Below are 21,951 nucleotides of genomic sequence, written 5' to 3'. Positions count from 1 at the left end.
CAGCTTACTGCATCCCAAAGGACATGAAAACGGCAAAACGTCCTTGTCCATTGACAGTCACTGCTCGGTCTGCGAAGATCCAGGCAAGAGCTTTGTGGCTTTTTTCATATAACTGTGTTCTGTGTCTGTAGTGGTGTTACATGGAGCAGTCTGGTCACTCTCCTAAGCATTGTGCAGCCTGCTGCTAGCACTGAGCATGGTAATGAGCCCATTGGCGATGCTGCTGGTGGTACTCTATTTCCATTATTCTGAAGAGAATACTGCTTATCAGACACCTATCAGCATCCATACTTCACATGCAAAGAAGGGTAGGGAAGAGTTATTTCTGGCTATAGCACTATGGCTTTTTGAGTATAGTTCCAATTACTGACCATCTGTCTAAATTGTCTTGTGATGTGAGCTGTGCATTAGCACGTTCGGACTTCGGAAATGGTGGAGCTGCATTCATTTTATGCTCTTGTAGCAGAGTAAAAAGCACTGGGTAAAAGTGAGACCTTCTTAAATGTACTTGCCTGAAAATCTTCCAAATTTATCTGCTCTGGGATGCACTTACTATGAAGTTGACACTGATTTCAGTATCCTGAAGAACTTAAAATACTAAAGGGGTGGTGGTGGGAATGGCTACATAGGTTTTGGCAGCTGCTGTGTACTTTCTCTGGATCATGCTTATTTTAGCAGTCTTGTGCCCACCAGATTCTAATGTTCTCCAGCAGTTTAATGGTCAGCTGCCTGTTTTTAATGTCCTGTAGTCTGAGCAGAGATTGCTGTCAGAGAGAAATGTTACTGCTTTTATCTAGAAACGGTCCCGTTTTTCTTCTGATCCTCTTTCTAATACATTAACATCATTCTTTTTAAATGCTTCTTCTCCTAGAACAAATTCCTTCTACTTGTAGAACTGCAATTTTTTACTGAAATATCATAAAGTTCCCATTTGGGAGCTACCCAATTATATCTTACAATAATTCTATTGAATGATCTATAGCTCCGCTTTTATTCCCTATTAGTATTTGGCTGATCGATGGGTAACCTAATTGATTGTTAGGTCAAATGTCTTTATTGGCTGATGCCTGAATCTTTTCTCATTATGACTTAAAAAAAAACGTTCTATGGTTGGTTAAGAGTTCTTGTACTCATTTTTGCACACCAGAACAATAAACTTGATGATGTAGATGTTGGCAAACAATGTACTTCATGCTTTTTTTTTTTGTGGATTTTCCGGTCCAGTATTAAAAGGACATAAAATATTGAGGCATTTGTGTTGAACAGAACTGTAGTAAGAAACACTTGCATCCTGGGTTTTCAGATTGTTCTGCGAATAAGGCAGCTGTGATGTGAAATAAATTCTTTGCTTTTATGACAGCTTAATCATTTCTAAGTGTACAAATGCAGAACCTTAACTGCCCTCATTTTGGCTTGTGATGCTTACAGAGGCGTGAGGGAGATTAATATGTGCTGCAGTACAGAAACAGGTTCCTTGTGATTGCCTGATATTTTGCTAAACATTTTTTTTCTCTTCAGGCTATACAGTTCATGGTGACTAGCTGATCTTTGTTTGGAAATGTACAAGTGTGTGGTAACAACTCAAGTGTTCTCAAACGAAGAGTATCCTTACATAGCCTCAGAGGAGAAAACAGTGGAGCAGTGTCAATAGTCAGTAGAGACTATCCTGATAAAATGGGGTTTTGCTTTTTCATCTAGGGTTTGGGATAATAATCTGTAACAAGATTCATATTTACCTCTGAACTTTAATGTATGTTCACATATTTTTAGGCTGGGGTCTCACTTGCCATTTGTAAGTGTCCTCCCACTTTTCCCCAGCACAACAGTTTGTCATTCAAGCATTTGCTGTATCTGGCAGGATGGATATCGATTCATTCTGCTTTAAGATGCTGATAACTGAATTAGTTGGCCAAGACTTCCATATAGTTGATGAAGCTGCTTTATTAATTCATAAAATTCACTGTTTTCTAAGTCTACTTTAGAATTAGAAGAATTACACACTGGACTCTATTACCTGTAATGGGAGTGTGGGCTAACGACGTTGGGTAATATTTATGGATAAAGCCAACTCCTGGAGATGAGGTCACTAAGATATATGGCCATTTTTCACTGGCTTTTTTAAAATGTGTGTCTCTATTTTTTAAAATCTGCTTGCTGCCTAATATCAAACAAATAACTGGTTCCACAAAGCGGGTACTATAACTTGAGATGCCCTCCAATTCATCTTCGAATCTCTACATACCCTCTAAGGCACTTTTTCTTTAGCTTTGTTACCAAAAAAAAAAAAAAAAAAAAAAAAGTAAAAGGGTGTATCTGCTTAAATTAGGTGGTAGCTTGGTGTTTAGGGCACTTCATTTGAGTACATACGATATGCAGACTTAAACCGGTGCATCTTAGGAGGATCTAAATTCCAGATGTTCTGTTTTCTGGGCAAATGCCGTAACTATCAGCTTGCAATAAATAGGAGCCTGATGACTTTTTCACCCTCTGCCCCAGTATCTCTGCAAATTTCCAACTGCTAACAGTTTTTGAATGCTGTCTAAATGCATAAATACTTAATACAAAAGCAACCTCTATGGAGACTTCTTGTTGTCTTGTAGTTGCCTTATATAGTCTGAGATTCTCTGTTTTTTAGCTACTGAAGCAAGTGTTTTTGTTACTGCTTCTGGAGGCAGATGAGGAGGTTGTATCACCTTCTTGAATTTAACGTCTGTTATGCTCAAGTGACAGGCATTTTGGAGTGAGATTGCAGTCTCTTAGCTCTGTGGTTCCACAGAGTGGAATCTGAGCCAGGTGCTTTGTGTACATGAGGGAGTTGTCCACATGCCTGTAGTGGAATACTAGAGTATTGCAGAGTTAGAGGTACAACTCGGCTCCTGTAAGCACACCCTTAGTCCAGACAGGCAGGTCTAGACGAGGATTTACTATTAGAATAAACCTGGTGATAATTACTTGATTTTATTGCCTTTCTACAGCTGTACTTTAAATAGTTATTTTCTTTTCCTGCTATAGGAACATGCACGCTTATTGACTGCTAAAAATCAACATTTTATGCAAAGTTAATGGCTGTTCCACTGAAGTTGGCATAACTTTTAGTTGCAAAGCTTTCGTTCATTAGCTTTAGAAACATTTAGTTTCCCAAATGAAAAACGTTCTTCCTTACTAGATGACTGGGTGTTTTAATTTTTTTTTATTTCTTTAACTCCTGCTACGTACATGTCAAGTCGTATTCAGAGGGAGATAAAACATACAAAACCATCCCAGAGTGTTTTATTTGATATTTTTAGGTTGAAGCAATCTTTTCAGTATGGTTTCTTCTGGAAGTCTATTGAAATGTGTTTTATTGTCACAAGTTTTGTTAAAGAAAGTAACAAAAAACTACTTCTGATCTCTTTGGGTCAGAGTTTTCAGAAATATGCAGTTGCCAATAGATGTGGAGATAATTAATATTGAATTTATCAGTATCAGTTTAGTAGTTTGCATGACTGAGCCCTTGAATATTAGAGGGAGTTGGAAACGGACCTGTTTTATGTTTCAAAACCTGGTTGAATGGACTTCAGTAGTCTTATAGATGTCTTTCAAGCTTATAGGATGAGTGGCTGTCATGCTTTTCTACCTTTCCTGTGGAAAAGTTTGTTCATACACTTGAAGTTGCTTCCCTGCTTTTTCAGTTCTTAACCAGACTTTCAACTAATTCATCTGACAAAATCTAAATGAAGAAAATATTCTTTCCATGTCTGCTTGTTAAAACACAATTGGGAGGCTTTGAGGCAACATCTTTTTGTAACAATAGAAACAAAAAGTATGGATATCTAGGATGTTGTCAATGTTTTGTTCTGTAAAATCTGCATCTGAAAGTACTTGATTCATTACACAGAAAGATGCTTCCCCTGGTTCCATATGAATAAAAAGCAGCATTTTATGACTTTATTATTTAGGTCTCAGTCGTTGTGGTGTCCCCCCCTGCCCCCCATTTTACTTTATAGAGGCACATTTCTTAAGAAGATTGTATTTAATCTAACATATAGTATACGGGTTTTAATTGTCAAAAGATTCCACTAATTGAAAAGTTGATTAACAAGAGTAATTTTTAAAGGCTGTCTGTTGGATGCTAAATTTTAAAAGTTGGTTAGACCACAAGAATCACTCCAATTGCTGTATAGAGAAAAGAAAATGTATAAAATAGAGCACTGTATTATGCAGTTGTTTCGGTAATTAGGCATATGTTGTGTTCTGTTAACATTTAATTTAATTTTCTTTTAATTGTAGTTGATGAAGAGCTAAAGAAAAGAATAGCTGAAGAACTGGCATTAGAACGAGCCAGGAGAGACTCTGAAGCTCAAAAGAGAAGGTTGGTTTGTTAATAATATTTAACACAAACATGTACTTAATGCCGCCGTTACTGTTAATTATCTACTTACTATAAACAGTTGAATTCTGTGCCTCAAGACAAAATGGTAGTTAAGACCTTTGGGCAACATAGCAAGTTTTGATACTGAATACGTGTTAAAACAACAAATTAACTGACATTTCCTTGTAAGAGCTGATACATAATGTTGATCTAAATCTCTTTTGACCTTATGAGCCTGACTCTTTTTTGCAGTCTTTTAAGCTCAATCTTTGTTGATACACTCTTGAGTCCAAATATGCACTTTGTGGTGTAGAGATAGAAGTAGCTTGAGAGCAGTGCAGAGGTGGGTTACTTAAAACCCCTCTGTCTGATCGAAAGGGAAATTTAAACAGCAAGTAGAAATGTGAGTTCTAAGTACTTCTGTGAGCTGCACTGGGTTTTGAACTGCTTTAATGGTTAGTAGAGCATAGTGCTTTGTATCTTCAAGGTACTGTACTAAAACAGTTTACTAGCAGAAAACCCTTGTGATATCCTTGCTGTATATTGAAACATTACTTTTTTATGCATGTTTTTTTCAGATATTGTATCTACTATGGAAGACTAGGTAGAGGCATACAGAATGCAGCGGCAGACATTGGATGTAGTATTTTAAAACTATATTCTGCAGTGCTTAGTGTGTTACTGTGGGATTATTAGCAATTAAAAAAAATCCTGTTTGTATTTGAAATTGAGTTTGGCCGTATGGTGAACTCGGTGGACTTGTGTGTAAATACGTACTTTGATTATTTTCCTACATAGGTAATATGACACAACAAACATAAATATTAACCTACACATTGTCCTCTACTTTGAGAATGGGAAGAAAGGCTCATTATGATGAATTAAAAAAATTAAAATCTAATTAGTACTACTTAAATTGTCTGCATATATATCAGATGTTTCCTACACATCATTATATTATTATTTAAATGAGTTAGGTTGATGGAGTATGTAATTAGATAGGACTATATAAATGTCCCAGAAAAAAAAACGGGCTTTTATTTTTTTTTTGAATTGTCAGCAGGGAAATTTCTTCTCTTTTGAACTGGACTTCAACAGGAAAACCTGCATTACATTTGAGCTTAGTGTTGACTGCTCAACAGTTCAGCTAAATGTGATTACAATATGGAAATGTTTGTTTTGTAACTTCAGTATTTTGTTATTTGACGCTTATCAGTAACTTTCATTAAGTATTCCATAATTCAGTTTTCATGGGTTGTGAATTGGTGTGTGAAAGTTAGGTAGCAGATTGGCTTGTCACATACCCGATGTTACTTTTTGTATAGGCTGGCAGCCTTCCCTTTACTTGACTAAGTATTAGTGGGGGAGGTGTTGCATATTGAAAGGATCCTGTAAAACCTTTTTGTTGTCTTCAAATTAGGTTGAAAAATCTGTGCTTTTGAAATGTAAACTATCAAAATAAATAAATACTTACGATAAAAAACCCAAAAATCCAAATATTAAGTCTTGTTAGCAGCTTTAATAGTCTTCTAGTTTTGATTTTTTGTTTAGCAATAAGCAGGGTTTTTTCTTATACTTTTTGCACAGTGTATATATAATTATAAGAATGTTTTAACTTGACTGTAGAGGCTCTTTTCATGTTGGATGAAACAATTTTAAAAGATGCATATATTTACTTAGCTGTTACTTAAGGTCTTTATGGGTTGAATTCTGGTTGAGGTTTGTGTTTTAACAATATTCAAAAAGCGCTGTAGCAAATGTAGAGCTGTTCTTGTCTGGATCTCGTTCTTCTAAGAACAAAGCAAACACTGTTCTGTTGATCACTTTAAGAACAGATTTGTGTTGTTCAGGTTGAGCATGCTTACCCCTCCTGTTTTATTCTAGTTGAGAAAGCAATCTCTCCATAATGCAGGGGCACAAGAAATATTTGTTCAATGCTCTTTTTCAAGTTAGGATCCATACTTTCAGGCAAAAATAATGCAGTCTTCTGTATAACCTTCTGTGCCAGTCTTCTGGGCACTCATGTACTTGTAGAGTTGGTATCATTTTTTCATCATTACTGGACTTCAGTATTCAAGCAAGGATATACTTAAGAGCTAGATGCACATTGATGGGATGAAGTATTTTGTCTTGCATGTCAGTCTAGTGCAGAGTGTTCTAGGTAATAGAGCCATGAAAAGGGAAAGATTACTCTCAACTGTAGCTATTTGTAATAAACACACACACATTGATGCAGTGTTGGAAAACAAAACAAAACTTGTGTTCTCAGCTACACTGTGCTTAAGATGTATAACAGAAGGAAACTGTTAACAGACAACAGTTTACAGTATTCGTATGTCAACAGTTGCACAAGAACAAATACAGTGTAGTGCAGGTTTCAGAACTTCTGTGGAGGGCTGCGTACACAAACGCACTGGTGCCGTCCGACACCAGCTGGACTGAGGCAAGATGGTGTCCCGTGTGGGAATAACAACTTGCAGAGCTGGGATCTCTGGTGCTTTTAGCACCAGTTAGGCCCTTTGATAAGGAAGTGCGTGTAATGAGGCCTGACGCCCTGAAGGTAAGTTTTGCAACTTTAACCTAGGAAACGCAAGTCAAAGTGCTGCACTTTAAAACTTTTTTTTTCTTTTGGAAGAGGTATAGTAATGGCATAAGCTAGTGAATTTAACTGGTGTCCTAGTATTAAAAACAACCTGACCTTGCACTTCTGATCTCTTAACAATTTCATTTGATAACCCACTGCTTTTCTTTGACAGTCTTTTAAGACACGTGCCAATGGTATGTAACGCCATGAAATTAAAAGTTCTTTCTGCATTCATTTTATGAGATTTTTTTACCATAGATTATGTATTTTGCATGTGTACATTCTCACTCCTTTCTCAAAAATATTTTTTCTAACCTTCAAGTGAAACAACATTTAAACATAAATATCTGAAACTTGCAACTGTTTGTTGTGCGCGATTCTAACTGTCTAATAGCTAATTTCGTTACTGTTTCTGTATGCAGCGTATGACCACATTTTGATCAGATTGCAAAATGTATTTTACTAGTTTCACACTGTGAAGGAAGAAAATTGTAATTTTTATTCACACATACAGACACAGTACAGATGGACTACTCATTATATAAAGTTAAGATCTGTGCTTACTTCTGGGATTACAGATAAAGACTGACTCTTCAAATTGTATTTTAATGCCATCAGTGTACTCATGATACATGAGTTGCACAGCTCTTATTTAAAGGGACTTTGAATAGTTAGTTATACATAAAGTAGTGATTTAGACCCAGCCTTAGAACATGCGTCCAAAATGGTATGCCCACTGGTCTTTCATATTATTTCTGTGTGCTTCTTCATGTATGTTCATTTCTTTTGTGTGTGTGTGATTGAATATGGTTGCAAACCTGTATGTTTCTTTGCTGAGGATAAGAAGCTTGCTTAAACTTCTGGCTATAAGAGAGTAGGATGAAAGCCAGGAGGCTCCCTGGGAACTTAAATTTCACCACAAGTAATGAATCTTTACAGGATTTCCTTCTTCTAGAATTTGAAAGTCCATGTAGAGGTGGTGGAAACATTGTGAGTTGATCTGAAGGTTAGTAGCTACTGCCAGGAGAATGTGTGTGGCTTCTAGTCTGTTGACGGAAATTTGAGCATTACTAGTGGCTGCAGTCCTCCATGTTTGACTGTCGTGGCCCAGGACATCACCTTATCTCACTGGCTGTTTTTTGGAGTCCAGCTAACGGAAAAACATTCTTGGAAATGCTTTGATAAAGCTGCCTTTTGGCTGATTGCCCACTGGGAATATACCTGCGTAGTCGGATAGACTGGGTGAATGCAGCTGCTATATATAGTCTTTTTTTTTTTTTTTTTTTTTTAAACTTTCCATCATCTTAGGAAGCAAGATTTATTCTCAGAAACAAGCAAAGTTGTACAGGAAGGCAGGGTTTCCACTTGTTTTGTGTCTTACATTTTTCTCATGTGTCTGCTGGCTAGTGGTGGAGATGGGTTATATGAGTATGTTGGACCTTTAGTCTGACTTGTCTGGGTATTCTTAGGCTCTCCAATCGGTTGTGGAAAAAGAGGAATGTGTTAACTCCATCTTGTTTCCTAATAAAATCATATTGACCACAAACCCCACTGGAGAATAAAAGTTGATTCTAGCTTACTCCTTTACTCAGCCTAACGATTGTTTCTCACTTTGGTTTCTGAACATTTGAAATGTTTTCTCTTAAAAGTTTTTTTCATTTAGAAAAAATAAATTGATTATTATTTGATTGCAACAGAATTTGCAGTGACTGCATTAGTAGATGTGACCAGTTAATGTGTCGGAGCTACAGTCTTACAACGTGTATGTTACCTTGAGGATTATAACACTTGTCAGTATTACAGCAATTATAGCAATGATACTATTATTGTTACAGCTGGTAATACTAGAGAGCTTAATCCTCTGAACAGAAGAGGAAAGAGTAATGTGCCCTTTCCTCCTAGAGAAAATACAGCTTTAGTATTCCTGTAGTCTGTTTTCCATTTCATGTCAGTACGTACCAGGACCTCCTAAAAATATTCCATATCATTGTAGTGTTATGGAGAGACTCCACTCATTATAAAGTTTTGTATTAACTGAAAACACTATAAGTTTGTACCTTAATGGTTCAACAAACCACACGGATTTTGTTGCTTTCAGCATCTTTAAAAAAAAAAAAAAAAATCACCCCCATAAAGCTTTTCAAAGATACATTTTCTTGTTCGTTACTGAGAATTTCTGGAGTCTGTTCTGCTTGACATACTGTTTGTGTGCATGGTCCCTTCAGACCTACTGAAGAAGCAGGCTTTTGCTGTCTGTGAAATACATGCCAGAACCACAACTTTGGAAGAAAAGATTCTAAAAAATGAGAGTATAGGCACCAGAACTTGAATTTGGCAATGGTGATAGGTGATAAATAGTAATTGTTGATGTAGTTTGTTTTTTTAACAAAGTTCTTAAATTACTTTGCAGTGTTGTAATAGAAAGAGAAGTGGAGTCTGTGAAACTAATTTGCCATGACCTGAAATGATACAAAATATGACAATGAAACTGGTTTATCCTTTAGCTGTTTAGGTTTTCTCCTGAGGTATAGTCTTACAGATGTAGATTATTATGCAATGTCTTACCACAGCTGTTGAACTCTTCTATTTTAATAGTTTTGTTGATGTTGGTGATGAAGGAGTCTGAAATAGCTCTTCCTATTGAAGTAATTGGAAGCATTTCTTCTGATAGCACGGAGGTGGCCTGCAACATACCAGATGGTGCCATGGCTCATGAACTTCAGCAGTGAGAAGCTGCCTCTGGTCAGCAAGATGCATCTGCTCCATCGAGTTCTGCAAAGAAATCTGCACAACTAGGTGGACCAGTAGATATGGTCTGGGACAATACAGAAGTAGTAAACTAGCACTAGGGATCACAAAATGCACATTTGGAATAAAAAGAAGTAGAATCAGGTTAAATGGGTTTATTGGCAAGAAATAATCAGTTGTGAGATTGCCTGGTTTGCTCTGGTTGACCTCTTACTGCCAGAACATGGTACTGAAACTGTTGCACTATCACTGTTAACCTGAGTGTCTGAATCTATGTATACACTGATAACTTCATTTTGCTTTTCTGTGCTTGTTCTGAATAAACTCAGCAAATATTTAGCATTTTCTCTAATTTCCCAATAAGTAAAAATTTTTAATGTTATGGCTCTAGAGAATAGACATGGGGGAATTAGATGATTTTCCTTCTCCCATCTTTAATTTCTAAACTGGGCTGAAGTTTACCTACTACATACACTAACTTTGTTCTTTGTTGCGACGGAGGGAAGACACAGTCACTCAATATGAGCGAATCGTACGTCGCTTGTCTCTCCATACCTTCGTCAGTGCTGTTGCAGCCTTTGCGAGACTTCGGCGACGCGTGGCCGGCGGGACCCTCTGTAGGTGCTCCCGGGCGTGGGGACTGTGCCCTTCCGCCTCCTGCGCTGCTTTCAGGACCGGTACCCGAATCTCCGTCGAACCGTGGCTCGCAGGTTCAGCCCTCTCTAGGGTCCCTGTTTGGGCGCCGTTTGTCACGACGGAGGGAAGTCTGCTGATCACTCATATTGAGTAACTGCGTCTTCCCTCCGTCACGACAGTTCTTGAATATAAATCTGTTAATTTGTTGATGTCCATAATACTTTACTGATGGTGCTCAATACATCTTTTTGTTTGTAAAGACTTTGCCTTTTGAAAGGCACAACCAGAAGAAAAGATATTTTGAAAAAGCAAAAGTGAACAACAGCCTTTATCATCAGCATAATGATAAAATTTTAGCTGCTGTCAACCTCATCAAACTGCTGAATTTCTCCACTAAAATATATACAAAAGGCAAATGAAGGATGTGATTTCCCATAGAAATTGAACATTCATGAATGATTACTTACCTTTTTTCCCGGGAAATTTCAGTCTTACTTTGCTAATCATTTAGCTTAGACTAATTATATTTGTGGATTTTCAGTCTCTCTTTCTTGGCAAGTGTTTCCTAGCTTCCACTTTTTCTATATGCTTTGGCACATGGCAAATATTAATTATATGTAGAATGAGGTGTTTTTACAAAATGCTGTGTGTGACAGACCCTTCAATATTGCAGAAATTTTATTTTGTTCAAGTCTTCAATACATACATGCATGTAATTTTGTTAGTATGCCAAATAGATGTCCCTGTGCAGTTTGTTGATGTATGGCTGTCCCAAGATGCCCAGATGATTGGTTTTCCTGTGTTTAACTGTGCTTGTATTCTCCTGTATCATATCTCCTGTGATTCTAGCATTTTGTTTCTTGGAGGAAAAGTACTAGTGTAAGGAGGAATTCTAAGACAGGGAAAGGCTTAAAAGTAGCCTTTTGTTTGGTTTGGTGGCCCTTAAGTAAATCTGTTGCTAGTTCTGCTCTAAAATTGTTTAAGGCGTGACAAAATCAGAAAATTATCAGGACTAGCACTGAGCATTTTGCAACTGTTGCTCAAAATCTTATTAAAAAGGATCTGATGTATGTAGAATTTTCACAGTGTATCTTAAACCTTTTTTAAAATGTCTATTTAGACAGTCCCAACCCTGCAGGATTACTTCTGTTGAAATTAAGATCATGGACATGGGTTAGCTTGATTTGAGGAACTTGTTTTAACTTCTCCAGGTGACTTCATCTGAAACTGAATGGGACACATTCCTGGGATCCCTTGTGAAGGGAATTGCATGGGTGGTAACTGTCAGTGGACGGGAGATGCTGGGTATCTGGACATTAATGATTTTAACCAGTAGAACCAGAAGAGAACTATTATTACCTGCAGCCTCAGGAGTGTTACAATGTCTCCTAACTACCTTGTGCTACAGGTACAAGCCTGCATTTTGTAGCCTTAGTCCTTGTCCAGCTTTCTGGGCCTTCTAGTGGTCGCGTGTTGGGATCCCCATTATCCCTTCCCTGTGTTGGCTTTGCTTATTTTCTGGTATGGTCACCAAAAAGCCAATTAGCAGAACAACAAAGACACAGACGTGTTAGAGCAGGTCCAGAGGAGGGCCACAAACGTGGTCGGAGGGCTGGAGCACCTCTTTTAGGAGGATGGGCTGAGAGAGTTGGGGTTGTTCAGCCTGGAGAAGGGAAGGCTCCAGGGTGACCTTGTTGTGGTCATTTGATATACAAAGGGGGCTTATAAGACAGACTTGAGAGGGCTTTGCTACCCAGGGCCTGTAGAGACAGGACAAGGGGCAACAGTTTTAAATTGAATGAGGAAGGTTGTAGATTGGACATAAGGAGGAAATGTTTTGTGATGAGGGTGGTGAGACACTGGCACAGGTTGCCCGGTGAGGTGGTTGATGCCCCATGCCTGGAAATGTGCAAGGTCAGGTTGGACAGGGCTCTCAGCAACCTGATCTAGTTGCAGATGTCCCTGCTCATTGCGGGGGGGGGGTAGAGTTAGATGATTGTTAAAGGTCCTCTCCAACCCAAACTTTTCTGTGATTCTGTGATGGCTGTTGATAACTCTTAGGCTATTCTCTGTTTTGACTGCGTCGTCTCCTGTGATGTCTTGAAAGCCACATGAAAAATGCTTTTCTTCAGCAATACAGATGATAGATTTTCAAACATTCCTTGGTAATGAATTGCTGGAGCCTGTTCTGCTTGACTAGTTGGGCTCCATATGGTGTGGTATTTTATCTGTCATTAGCTGGATAACTTATTGCAACCTCTGTATTCCTAAATGTCCTCATCAGTCTGGAGGAAACCTTTCTAAACTCTAAATCAGCTTTTAGGAATAAGTACACACTGGTTTGTGAAGGTGTCTTGCAGTGGTGGGTTATTAGATTGCAGCCATTAGCTTCTTTGTATGTTGTTTTGTTGTTGTGCTTAGGGAAGGGTCCCTATATAACTGCAATTTACTTTATGGTTTAATTGATACTTTGATGTGTCTTGAGTGCTTCCCCCGACCTTTTTTTGTCATGTCTCAGCAGTACATTGGATATATGACAAGGTCTTTGAAAACTTCTTGGAGTAGACAGCTTTTGCATAAGAGAATAACAAATTCACCAGTGAAAATGTAAAGTGAGAGAAGAATGAAGAACAATATTGGAGAAGAACCCTTTGGGAATTACACACCAAAAATGTTATAATAAAATCAATTCTAGGGCTTGACCTCTTTGTGCTACTGTATATTTTAAAGCTTACTATTGATTTCTGCTTTAATAACATGTTTATTCTAGTTTACTGGCATAGGTCTGGAGAACATCAGGAAAAATAAAATGATTGATTTATTTACAATACTCATTTTATATTTTACGGAGGTAAATTTATAAAAAGTATATTAATGTGTCTTCGATTCATATGGGTAGTGCACTAAATGTGGCGAGAACTTTTTCGAAGTAGACTTATTTTCTTCCTAAATTATTATATTTTGCTGGGTAATTAGCTGTGTTGAATTGGGAGACCTGTTTTTTTCTTGCAGTATTCTTCTCATGGGGGACAAAAAGCTACTTTGTTTGAAAATAGTTGTAATAGTTTTCTGCCACAGGGACCTCTTGATAGTGTTTAGATTAAGTGTGAAAACAGTCTGGAAAATTACATCTTCTTTACTGTTGACTGTAGGATAGAAAGCTGGAAATACTTTGAAGCAGTAAAAGAGATTATAACTGTTTTGACTTCTGATAGGTCAAAAATAAGAGTTTAATATCTTCTGGCATTTGTAACCATACTGTTTAAAAAAAAATAACGGCTAGAGATATTACCCAATTGATAATCACATTTAGGAATGCAAGAGTTGGCCCAACAGACTTGCACCAAAGCTTGCCTCTTCTGCTCATCCTCTCTCTGACAAGGTTTCTGTGAAGTAAGTGTTGCAGAGAGAGATTCAAGGAACTTTTAAAAAAACAATTGAGCAAAACTGCTTTTAGAGGGAAGTTTTGTCATTCTTGGGGGCGGGGTGGGGGATAAGTTACACACTCCGGGAGTGAAAAGGTATATTTTTGAAGTATTGTTGTCAGTAGTGCCATATTTATGTAGTCTATGGATAAGTATTCTATCTTCGTTTATACACCTTTATATGTGGTATGACTTGTCTTCTGTAAATTCTGGGAAGCATAACCTTTTTCTAGTATGACATGCAGTGTATCAGAAGAAAGCCTAGCTATTGATTTGAGAGAGCAAAACTTGGATATTTTATAGTGATAAACAGGTTAAGTCCTAAATTGCATATAAACTAGAAAGAAAGGCTAATGTGACATCTGATAAGGGCCTTCCGTCTCTGAATGTGACAGGTATGTGTGCATGACTCTCTCCTTCCCTGTCTGAAGGTGCATAGTTGGTAGAGAGAAGACTTAAAATAGTAATTGGGTAAGATTGTAGAGAAGGCTTTTCTGGAGTGTAAAATCAGGTAATGCCAGGCAGTGGTGAGGGCTATTCATTTACCAAAGCATTCAAGTTTGGTGTGTATAGCTGATTTTATAAAAATATGAAAAAGTAAAACCTAATTCCTTTGAATGCACAAAAGGCTACTTCAGCCTCAGGGCTGGGGAACACGCATGGATACAGCAGCATTAGGATCACTTCCACAGGCTGAGTTCCTCCTATTCCCCTTTCCTGGTCATGCCATCTCATGCTTCTTTTACCTTTCTCACAGCAGAAGTTTCCCTTGCCTGATCTCACACACAGCAAAAGATTTAGAAGTGAACTTATTCTTCCATAGGGCTGGAGGATTATGGGCTAATACTGCTCTGTCACAGGAAAAGAGGGCATAAGGAGGGTCAGGCTGCATCAAAACTATCCCTCTGCAGGCAAGGGAAGATGCCAAGATTCAGTGTGAAGACATTCTGGATTCAAGCAGAGATTTACCTATAAAATAAGTACTGTGATCAGGTGAGGTGTTGTAACTGATGCCTCTTTCGACAGCCATCTGTTGAAAACCTGATTCTATTATGGAAGCGTAAGTCACCTTCTGAATTGGGTTGCATTGTACTCTTTTTAAAACCATAGGAGTTTAGTGCACTATCTCACCTGCAGAATGCCAAGGAAGCAAAAAAAAAAAGCTTGCAACCATGCTGCTTATGAGGTTGAGAATTTAGAAACAGCAAGCTATCTTAGAAGCCCATTTTACCTTACTTACCTGTTTTCTGGGAAGAAAAATCAGTATTTGGCAGTGGTTTACTCTCCGAGATTTCTGTTACTGGTTGACTCCCCATTAATACGGTATGTCTAGTTCTCAGTATATAAGGAAATGAATCTTGGAGACAGGAAGTGGAAATTGGAGGAAGCAGTGCTCTAATTCTCTCCTACCTTTATAAACCCCAATTTTCAAGGAATTACTTTTCACTTCAATTTTAAAACTTGGCATCTCAACTGACAACTTGTATACCAAGTTCTAGGAGAGATGAGAAAATGACTTGAAGTCAGTGAGCTTATTTGGAGAGAGCATTAAAAAAAAAAAAAATACTGCTTCATAGATTTAAATTCAAGTAGGGAGGAGGGAAACCATTCCCCCCTAGCAATTTTAAGCAAAACTTTGCTTTCAAACCGCTGCGATCTTTCATTTTGAAAAGTAGCAAATGAGTAGACATAGCAGAGAAACACTTAATAATAAAAAACCCTGTAACTGTCACTTCATTTTAACAGATAATTAATGTTGTCGTAATTTCATGACTGCCTTTGCAGATCCCAAGAGGAGTGATATTAAGTTCAAAAGTAATTTCAAGTGGAGTTAGGTGGATATCGGGAAAAGTCTTAACTAAATACATATACAAATTATGTAAAACAGTTTTACTATTCTGACTTAGGTTCTCTGCATGCCGCTGGCATAAAGGTAGAAATTTGTTCATCTATTCTGTCTTTATATAATACTGATCTATATGCACATATTTTAAAAAGAGTGGCTTTATGAAGTATAATTACAAAATCCCCTCAAAGAACCTTCCCTCCCTCCTAATCGCCCTTCCTCTCAACACCCAGCAACTCCCTAAAAAAACCCCCAAGTATCTTAATGAAGAAAGTCAAAACAACTATCTTCTATATGGTGTGAGCAGCCATCGGACTGACAAGAGTCAGTGTCCATATTGCAATGTGTATTAACAAGCTGTCCGTGGAAGTATTGTTGATAAATTGAAGAGCTGTATGTAATTACGAGTTTTGAAATTAGTGTCTTTGATCTTTTGATCAAGAACTGGCACATAAAATAACATGGCCATTAGCAAAGATTTTTCAATTCACAAATGTTATGCTGAGGCTGTAAGGCAGCTGGAAAAAGGAAATGAATGAGTATGTTCAGCTGAATGTTATTACTTGGACTCGTTATGGGTAATTTGAGAAGTACCGCTTTTGAAGTAGGGGGTAATTGAGAAAATGGAAAGAAATGGTTAAGTGGGGCAAGGTGGAACATAGTCTTTAACAAAGATAATTTGTATTGAGTTTAGTGTGTTCTTGGGTTGCGTAACAGACTTCAGCCTGAAGAGTCAGGCAAAGCACTTGATGCCTCCTTGTCTTCCTTGTTATTGGTACTGGAGATGTCCAAAACTAATGTATGAATTTTAAGATAATTTGGGACTGACCAACGGCAAGCATGTAAAGGATTATAGATGGGGAGGGTAGATGTAGAATAGATATTGGGAAGAAACTCTTTACTGTGAGGATGGTGAGGCACTGGCACAGGCTGCCCAGGGAAGCTGTGGATGCCCTTCCTGGCAGTGTTCAAGGCCAGGCTGGATGGGCCTGGAGCAACCTGGGCTAGTGGAAGGTGTCCCTGCCTACAGCAGAGGGGCTGGAACTAAGTCACCTTGAAGGTCCCTTTCCAACCCAAACCATTCTGTGATATTGGAGGAAGGAGTTAGCATTATGGGAGAAGATTACTTGCTGCTTAGGGATCAATTTTGGAATCACTTTTATGTTTTCAGTAATATTTCTAATGAATGAAGCAGTGATTTATATACATGTATGGCCAGAATTAAGGAGTAACAGGTCACCATGAGGAATAAGTGGATATGGAACAAAGTACTGGAGCTGGAATTCTTGTTAAATTTAATAAAATGAAGTGCAAGGTTAGGAAACTAACAGTAATAAAGTGTAAGACACTAGGAAAATCTTACTCAGATTATGGTATGCAGCTTGAGGTAGATAGGCCAACACCCCCCCCCCCCCCCCCCCGACATGAAACAGATGTTGTTTGTATTTGGTTTTGTAATATTTAATCTGCAAATTTGAGAGATGTTGCTAGCTCTCATCAGAGGACAAAAAGACCTATCCCAACCCATATCCAGAATGTGTAACTTGGCCTCTCTTTTCCTTCTTGCCATTTATTTTAACTCACTGTGAGCTGTGGGAGGTCGCTGACTTCTGTGTTATAGCCGAGGCTAATCAGTTGGGATGATTTCAGACGTTGCACTTTGCTTATGGAGTATGGGGGGAAGCCAGTCACTAAGTCTGGAGTACATCAGGTTGGAATTGGAGGGCTCTTTTTTTTGAGCCTGCTGGTATATAGGACATGTTGTGTTAATTAAAAGGGTTGGATGGGACAGGGATTGCAAGTCTTATTGCTACCTTTGATCTTTTCTCTCTTGCTGCATACACCATAATCATGAGTGCTCTTGATCATTGGTAGTGAATTTATCAAAGAATTTTCATTGTGCGCGTTGTGCTTTATAAAGTGCATAGCAATTGGGATCCGTGTAGTCAGGATTGAATGGTTTTGGACTAAGCACTCCCAAAATGATTGCAAATCTGGGTTTGACGACCTTCCTTTTTTCATTCTATATTCCTGCATTTTTTAGCATTTCAGGTTTGTCTTGCTGCTTTTCTCTTAGAATCATGGAATTGTTTAGGTTGGAAAAGACCTTCAAGACCACTGAGTCCAACCATTAACCCAGCACTGCCAAGCCCACCACTGAACCATGTCCATGAGCACCGCATCTACGTGATTTTTGAACACTTCCAGTGACGCTGACTCCACCACCTCCCTGGGCAGCCTGTTCCAACACTTGACCACCCTCTCCATGAAGACATTTTTCCTAATATCCAATCTAAGCCTCCCCTAGTTTTCATCTTGTGCTGTTGCTTGTTACTTTGGAGAAGAGCCTGACCCGCACCTCGCTACAACCTCCTCTCAGGTACTTTTGGAGAGCGAGAAGGTGCCCCTGAGCTCCCCCCTCTGCAGGCTGACCCCCCCAGCCCCTGCCCCAGCCCCTGCCCGGCTCTGGACACGCTCCAGCCCCTCTGCGTCCCCCCTGCCCTGAGGGGCCCGACCCTGAGCCCAGGCCCCGAGGGGCGGCCGCACCGGTGCCCAGCACAGGGGGACGGGCACTGCCCCGGCCCTGCCGGCCACAGCGCTTCTGACAGCGGCCAGGGCGCTGCTGGCCCCCTTGGCCACCTGGGCACGCTGGGGGCTCCTGCCCAGCGGCTGTGCCCAGCCCCCCCGGCCCTTTCCCCCGGGCAGTTCCCAGCCCCCTGCCCCCAGCCCCGCTGCCCCTCACACACTTGGCCTCGGCCCCTCGGCCCGGCCTGCCCAGCCCCCTCAGAGCCCCCTGCCCCCGGCACATCGGCGCCCCCCGGCCGGGTGTCACCCGCAGGCGGGCTGAGGGCGCGCTCCATCCCCTCGCCCCGAGCGCCGTGCGGGTACCCGGCAGGGCTGGCCCCAGCCCTGGTCCCTGGGGAACGGCCCCTGTGCCCGGCCGCCAGCGGGATGTCACTCCGGTCCCCACCACGCGCTGGGCCCGGCCGTCCAGCAGCTTTTACCCGGGGAACAGCACGTCCACGCCAGGAGCAGCCGGCTTCTCCAGGAGAGCGCTGGGGGAAACGGTCCTTTTACTGGTCCTAACTCTCTTGTACTTAATGGAAGATTTGTTCAATATGTAGATGTGTTTAAAACCCACTTGGTTAGAACATAAATTCAGGAAATTAAATTCCAGTTGTAAATTTACAAATTTACAACCGCTTTCCTGTAGGTGACTTTTAGCAACATTTTGTGTTCTACCTCCTGCCCCACACACAGGTGGTGTGATGCCACCACATGCAGCATTTAAAATACATTTCACTTAAAGCTTTGTTATACGAACAAAGGAAATTGGAAGAAAAAGATTTACATTTTTTCTATTTGGGATATGTGAGCAATATGAGTGCAGAGAAGTCGAAGGCAAAGTGTGTCCTTTTTACACTGTGGGTTTATGGTGCATTAAAATTTGTATTTTCTGTTAACACGTGCATAATTTGAAAAATTTGGTTTAGAAGTGTACTTTTAGGACAGGTTTTTTGGAAATGTGATTGTTACTAGTGTTAGGAGTAGCTCCTTTCAGCTGTAGTATGCAAAGTCTTATGTAAATAGTAAATTTTTTTGTGTCTAAAAAGTGCAGGAAGTAATTTCAACTTAGAATAATTTTTGTGTTGTGTTTTTGTTCACAGGAGTCTTAGAATGACATTCCTTTTCAGATAGTCTGTTTCTATATCTCTTTTCTTAACTGTGTTTTGCAGAGGCAGATGAACTTTAGAAAATTTATCTGACTTTGCAGTCAGGTGAATAATCAGTTACTAGGAATTGAGTAGGAGAAATATCCATGTCACACTTCAGACTTCAGTTCAGGTTAAAGTTGTTTTTGTCATGTCTCTCACATCTTTTTAAAACCCTTTTCAGCTACAGTGATCTTCAACCACAGCTTTCTGTGGCACATTCAGCGTTCGCTCATTAAATATTGAAACTTGGTACTCAGAACCGTTATTCATCCATTAATATTGAATCATGGCCTAAACTGCATTGTTGAAAACATTTTTGGATGTTATGCAAGTCTGTCAGAATGCATTAACAAACTTGCTTGTGTCAAACTAAGCAAAACCTCTGATGAATGGTTTCCACTGTAAACATAGCGTACTCTTATTTTTTAGTCAGTGTAAGCTTTTTGAATTGAGGAGGTATCGTGTAGAAATGTAAGTGTTCAGAGATCATGAAAGAAGCTGGCTAAAATTAACATTAATTAAAAACCCCAAACCTCGTAAGAAAGCATATAGATACATTTTTTTTTTTTCATACTGAAATGTGTTAGTTTTACGTCTTACATGGAGTTCATACTTAAGGATCATTTCCAACTTTCAAGATTTTAGATTTTTCTACATTTTTACAGGGAAGAGGAAAGGATGATTTTCCTGGTAGTGGACAAAGTGTGTAGTGGCCATCAAAGCACAAAACTTTTTTTTTAACATTTCTCAGTGTGTTGCTGTTCTCTGTGAATTAAAAGGTGCTTTTCCCTTAATGATAATCTTTCACATCTGCAGGTGTTATTAAAGAATGACAGAAATGGATATTTTGAAGTAAACAGAGTGAGTTCTCCTGGACTGAGAATTAAATTATTCATCTTGTTAGTGTGGCTAACATGGGTCATGCTGTGTAAGATTACAGTACCATGACATAAGTAAAATTAATGGATTTTTGTTTTGAAGCCATATGAAAGATGGATCTGAAAACGTTGGAATTTTTTTCAGAGTGAATCCGAGTTTTATCATGCCTTGTTTTGGAATGTATTTTTGCATTTCTTAAGAGATACAGAAAACAGACCGCTAGTCCCATCAGAGATGTTTTCTTGTTTGTTTCTTAAATTTCCAGCTATGCTGCGCAAGTATTGGAGAATGGAGCTAGCTGTGTATTTTGACTTCAGTGACTTTATTGGACCCAATATGGTGTTTGTCAGTTATTAAATGTCATTACTTAATTAAGGAATTATTTTTGTTGGGGTTTTGGTATTTTTTATGTTATTATTTAACAGTACTTTTACTTGAATAGAAGTAATTACTTTAAACTGATACGTACAGAAAATACAAAATTCTGAAAACCTGAAGAGCAACTTTCTAACAGTTTTTAAATATAAATTTATTCAATTTATTCCTTAATATGCATTAATTTAGGAAAATTTACTTTTCCTCTACTGTCAACAGCAGTAAATGACCAAGATGAACTAAGTGATTGAGATCATTATTATTTGTTTTTTTTCATGGTGCTTGTGATGGTCAACCATAATTGATGACTGTTCTATGCTGGCTGGGTGCTCTCACCTGTAGCCTCTTTGTTCAGTGGCAGTGTACAGTACAGCATCACTGCCATGATATTTCAACTGTTCTTTGTTCAAGTTGGGGCTAAATCAGTAGCACTAGCTTGGGAAAATGCCATAATTTAATTAATTTCTTCCTCCCGGAGATGTGGGGTAAGCATTTCAGGCTGCCTCAGGTAATGCTCTGAAACATTTGGTGTATTCACATGCAGATTTTCTTTTACTAATGTTGCATTTGGTGTGTTCATAGGTAGCTCAAAAGCCGTATAATAACAAATGCCGCCTAGAATCTCACATTCACTGTTTCTATAGGAAAAAAAGATATAAATAAAAAAAATAGGAATGCTGAAGCAAAAAGGTTATTCTGCTTGAAATCAAATATTTCCCATTGAGCTTACATCTGAAGATCTGCTTTTGAACGTGGTTTGGACAGATGTTTTAATTATCTGTATAACTTAGATTTTGTTTCTGTCTGTCCTGCACACATCTCAAAAGATATAGACGTGAAAAGGAATTGGCTTATATAGAATCACAGAATGGTTTGGGTTGGAATGGACCTTAAAGACCACCTAGTTCCATTCCTTGCCAGGGACAGGGCCACCGTCCACCAGCCCAGGTTGCTCCAAGCCCCGTCCAGCCTGGCCTTGAGCACTGCCAGGGATGGGGCACCCACAGCTGCTCTGGGCAACCTCCCATCTCACCACCCTCACACTAAACAAGTTCTTGCTAATATCTAAATCTGCCCTCTTTCAGCTTAAAACCATTGCTCCTTGTCCTATTACTACAGGCCCTTGCAAAAAGTCCCTTTCCAGGTTTCTTGTAGGTCCCTTTAGGTACTGGAATGTGCTCTAAGGTCTCCCTGGAGCCTTCTCTTCTCCAGGCTGAACAGCCCCAACTCCCTCAGCCCGGCTTCCTAGCAGAGGTGCTCCAGCCCCCGATCATCTCCGTGGGCTCCTCTGGACTCGCTCCAACAGGCCCGTGCCCTCCTTGTGCTGAGGACCCCAGAGCAGAGGCAGCGCTGCAGGGGGGTCTCACCAGAGCGGAGCAGAGGGGCAGAAT

General features: G+C 39.3%; 1 protein-coding gene across 2 annotated transcripts in view; it reads left to right on the top strand.

The window, feature by feature from the left end:
- CHCHD3 (coiled-coil-helix-coiled-coil-helix domain containing 3) overlaps positions 1 to 21,951 on the top strand; it is a 163,690-nt gene that overhangs the window by 24,551 nt on the left and 117,188 nt on the right. For both annotated transcript variants that reach the window (XM_056339902.1, XM_056339901.1), the window contains exon 3: positions 4,270 to 4,351. In XM_056339902.1, coding sequence (XP_056195877.1) covers positions 4,270 to 4,351 — 82 coding nt within the window. The remainder of the gene's footprint in view (positions 1 to 4,269; positions 4,352 to 21,951) is intronic.

This window comes from Falco biarmicus, chromosome 5, assembly GCF_023638135.1.
Source record: "Falco biarmicus isolate bFalBia1 chromosome 5, bFalBia1.pri, whole genome shotgun sequence".
Taxonomy (NCBI): Eukaryota; Metazoa; Chordata; class Aves; order Falconiformes; family Falconidae; genus Falco; species Falco biarmicus.
Note: the sequence above shows the minus strand (reverse complement) of the source record. Positions and strands in the feature narration are given on the sequence as shown.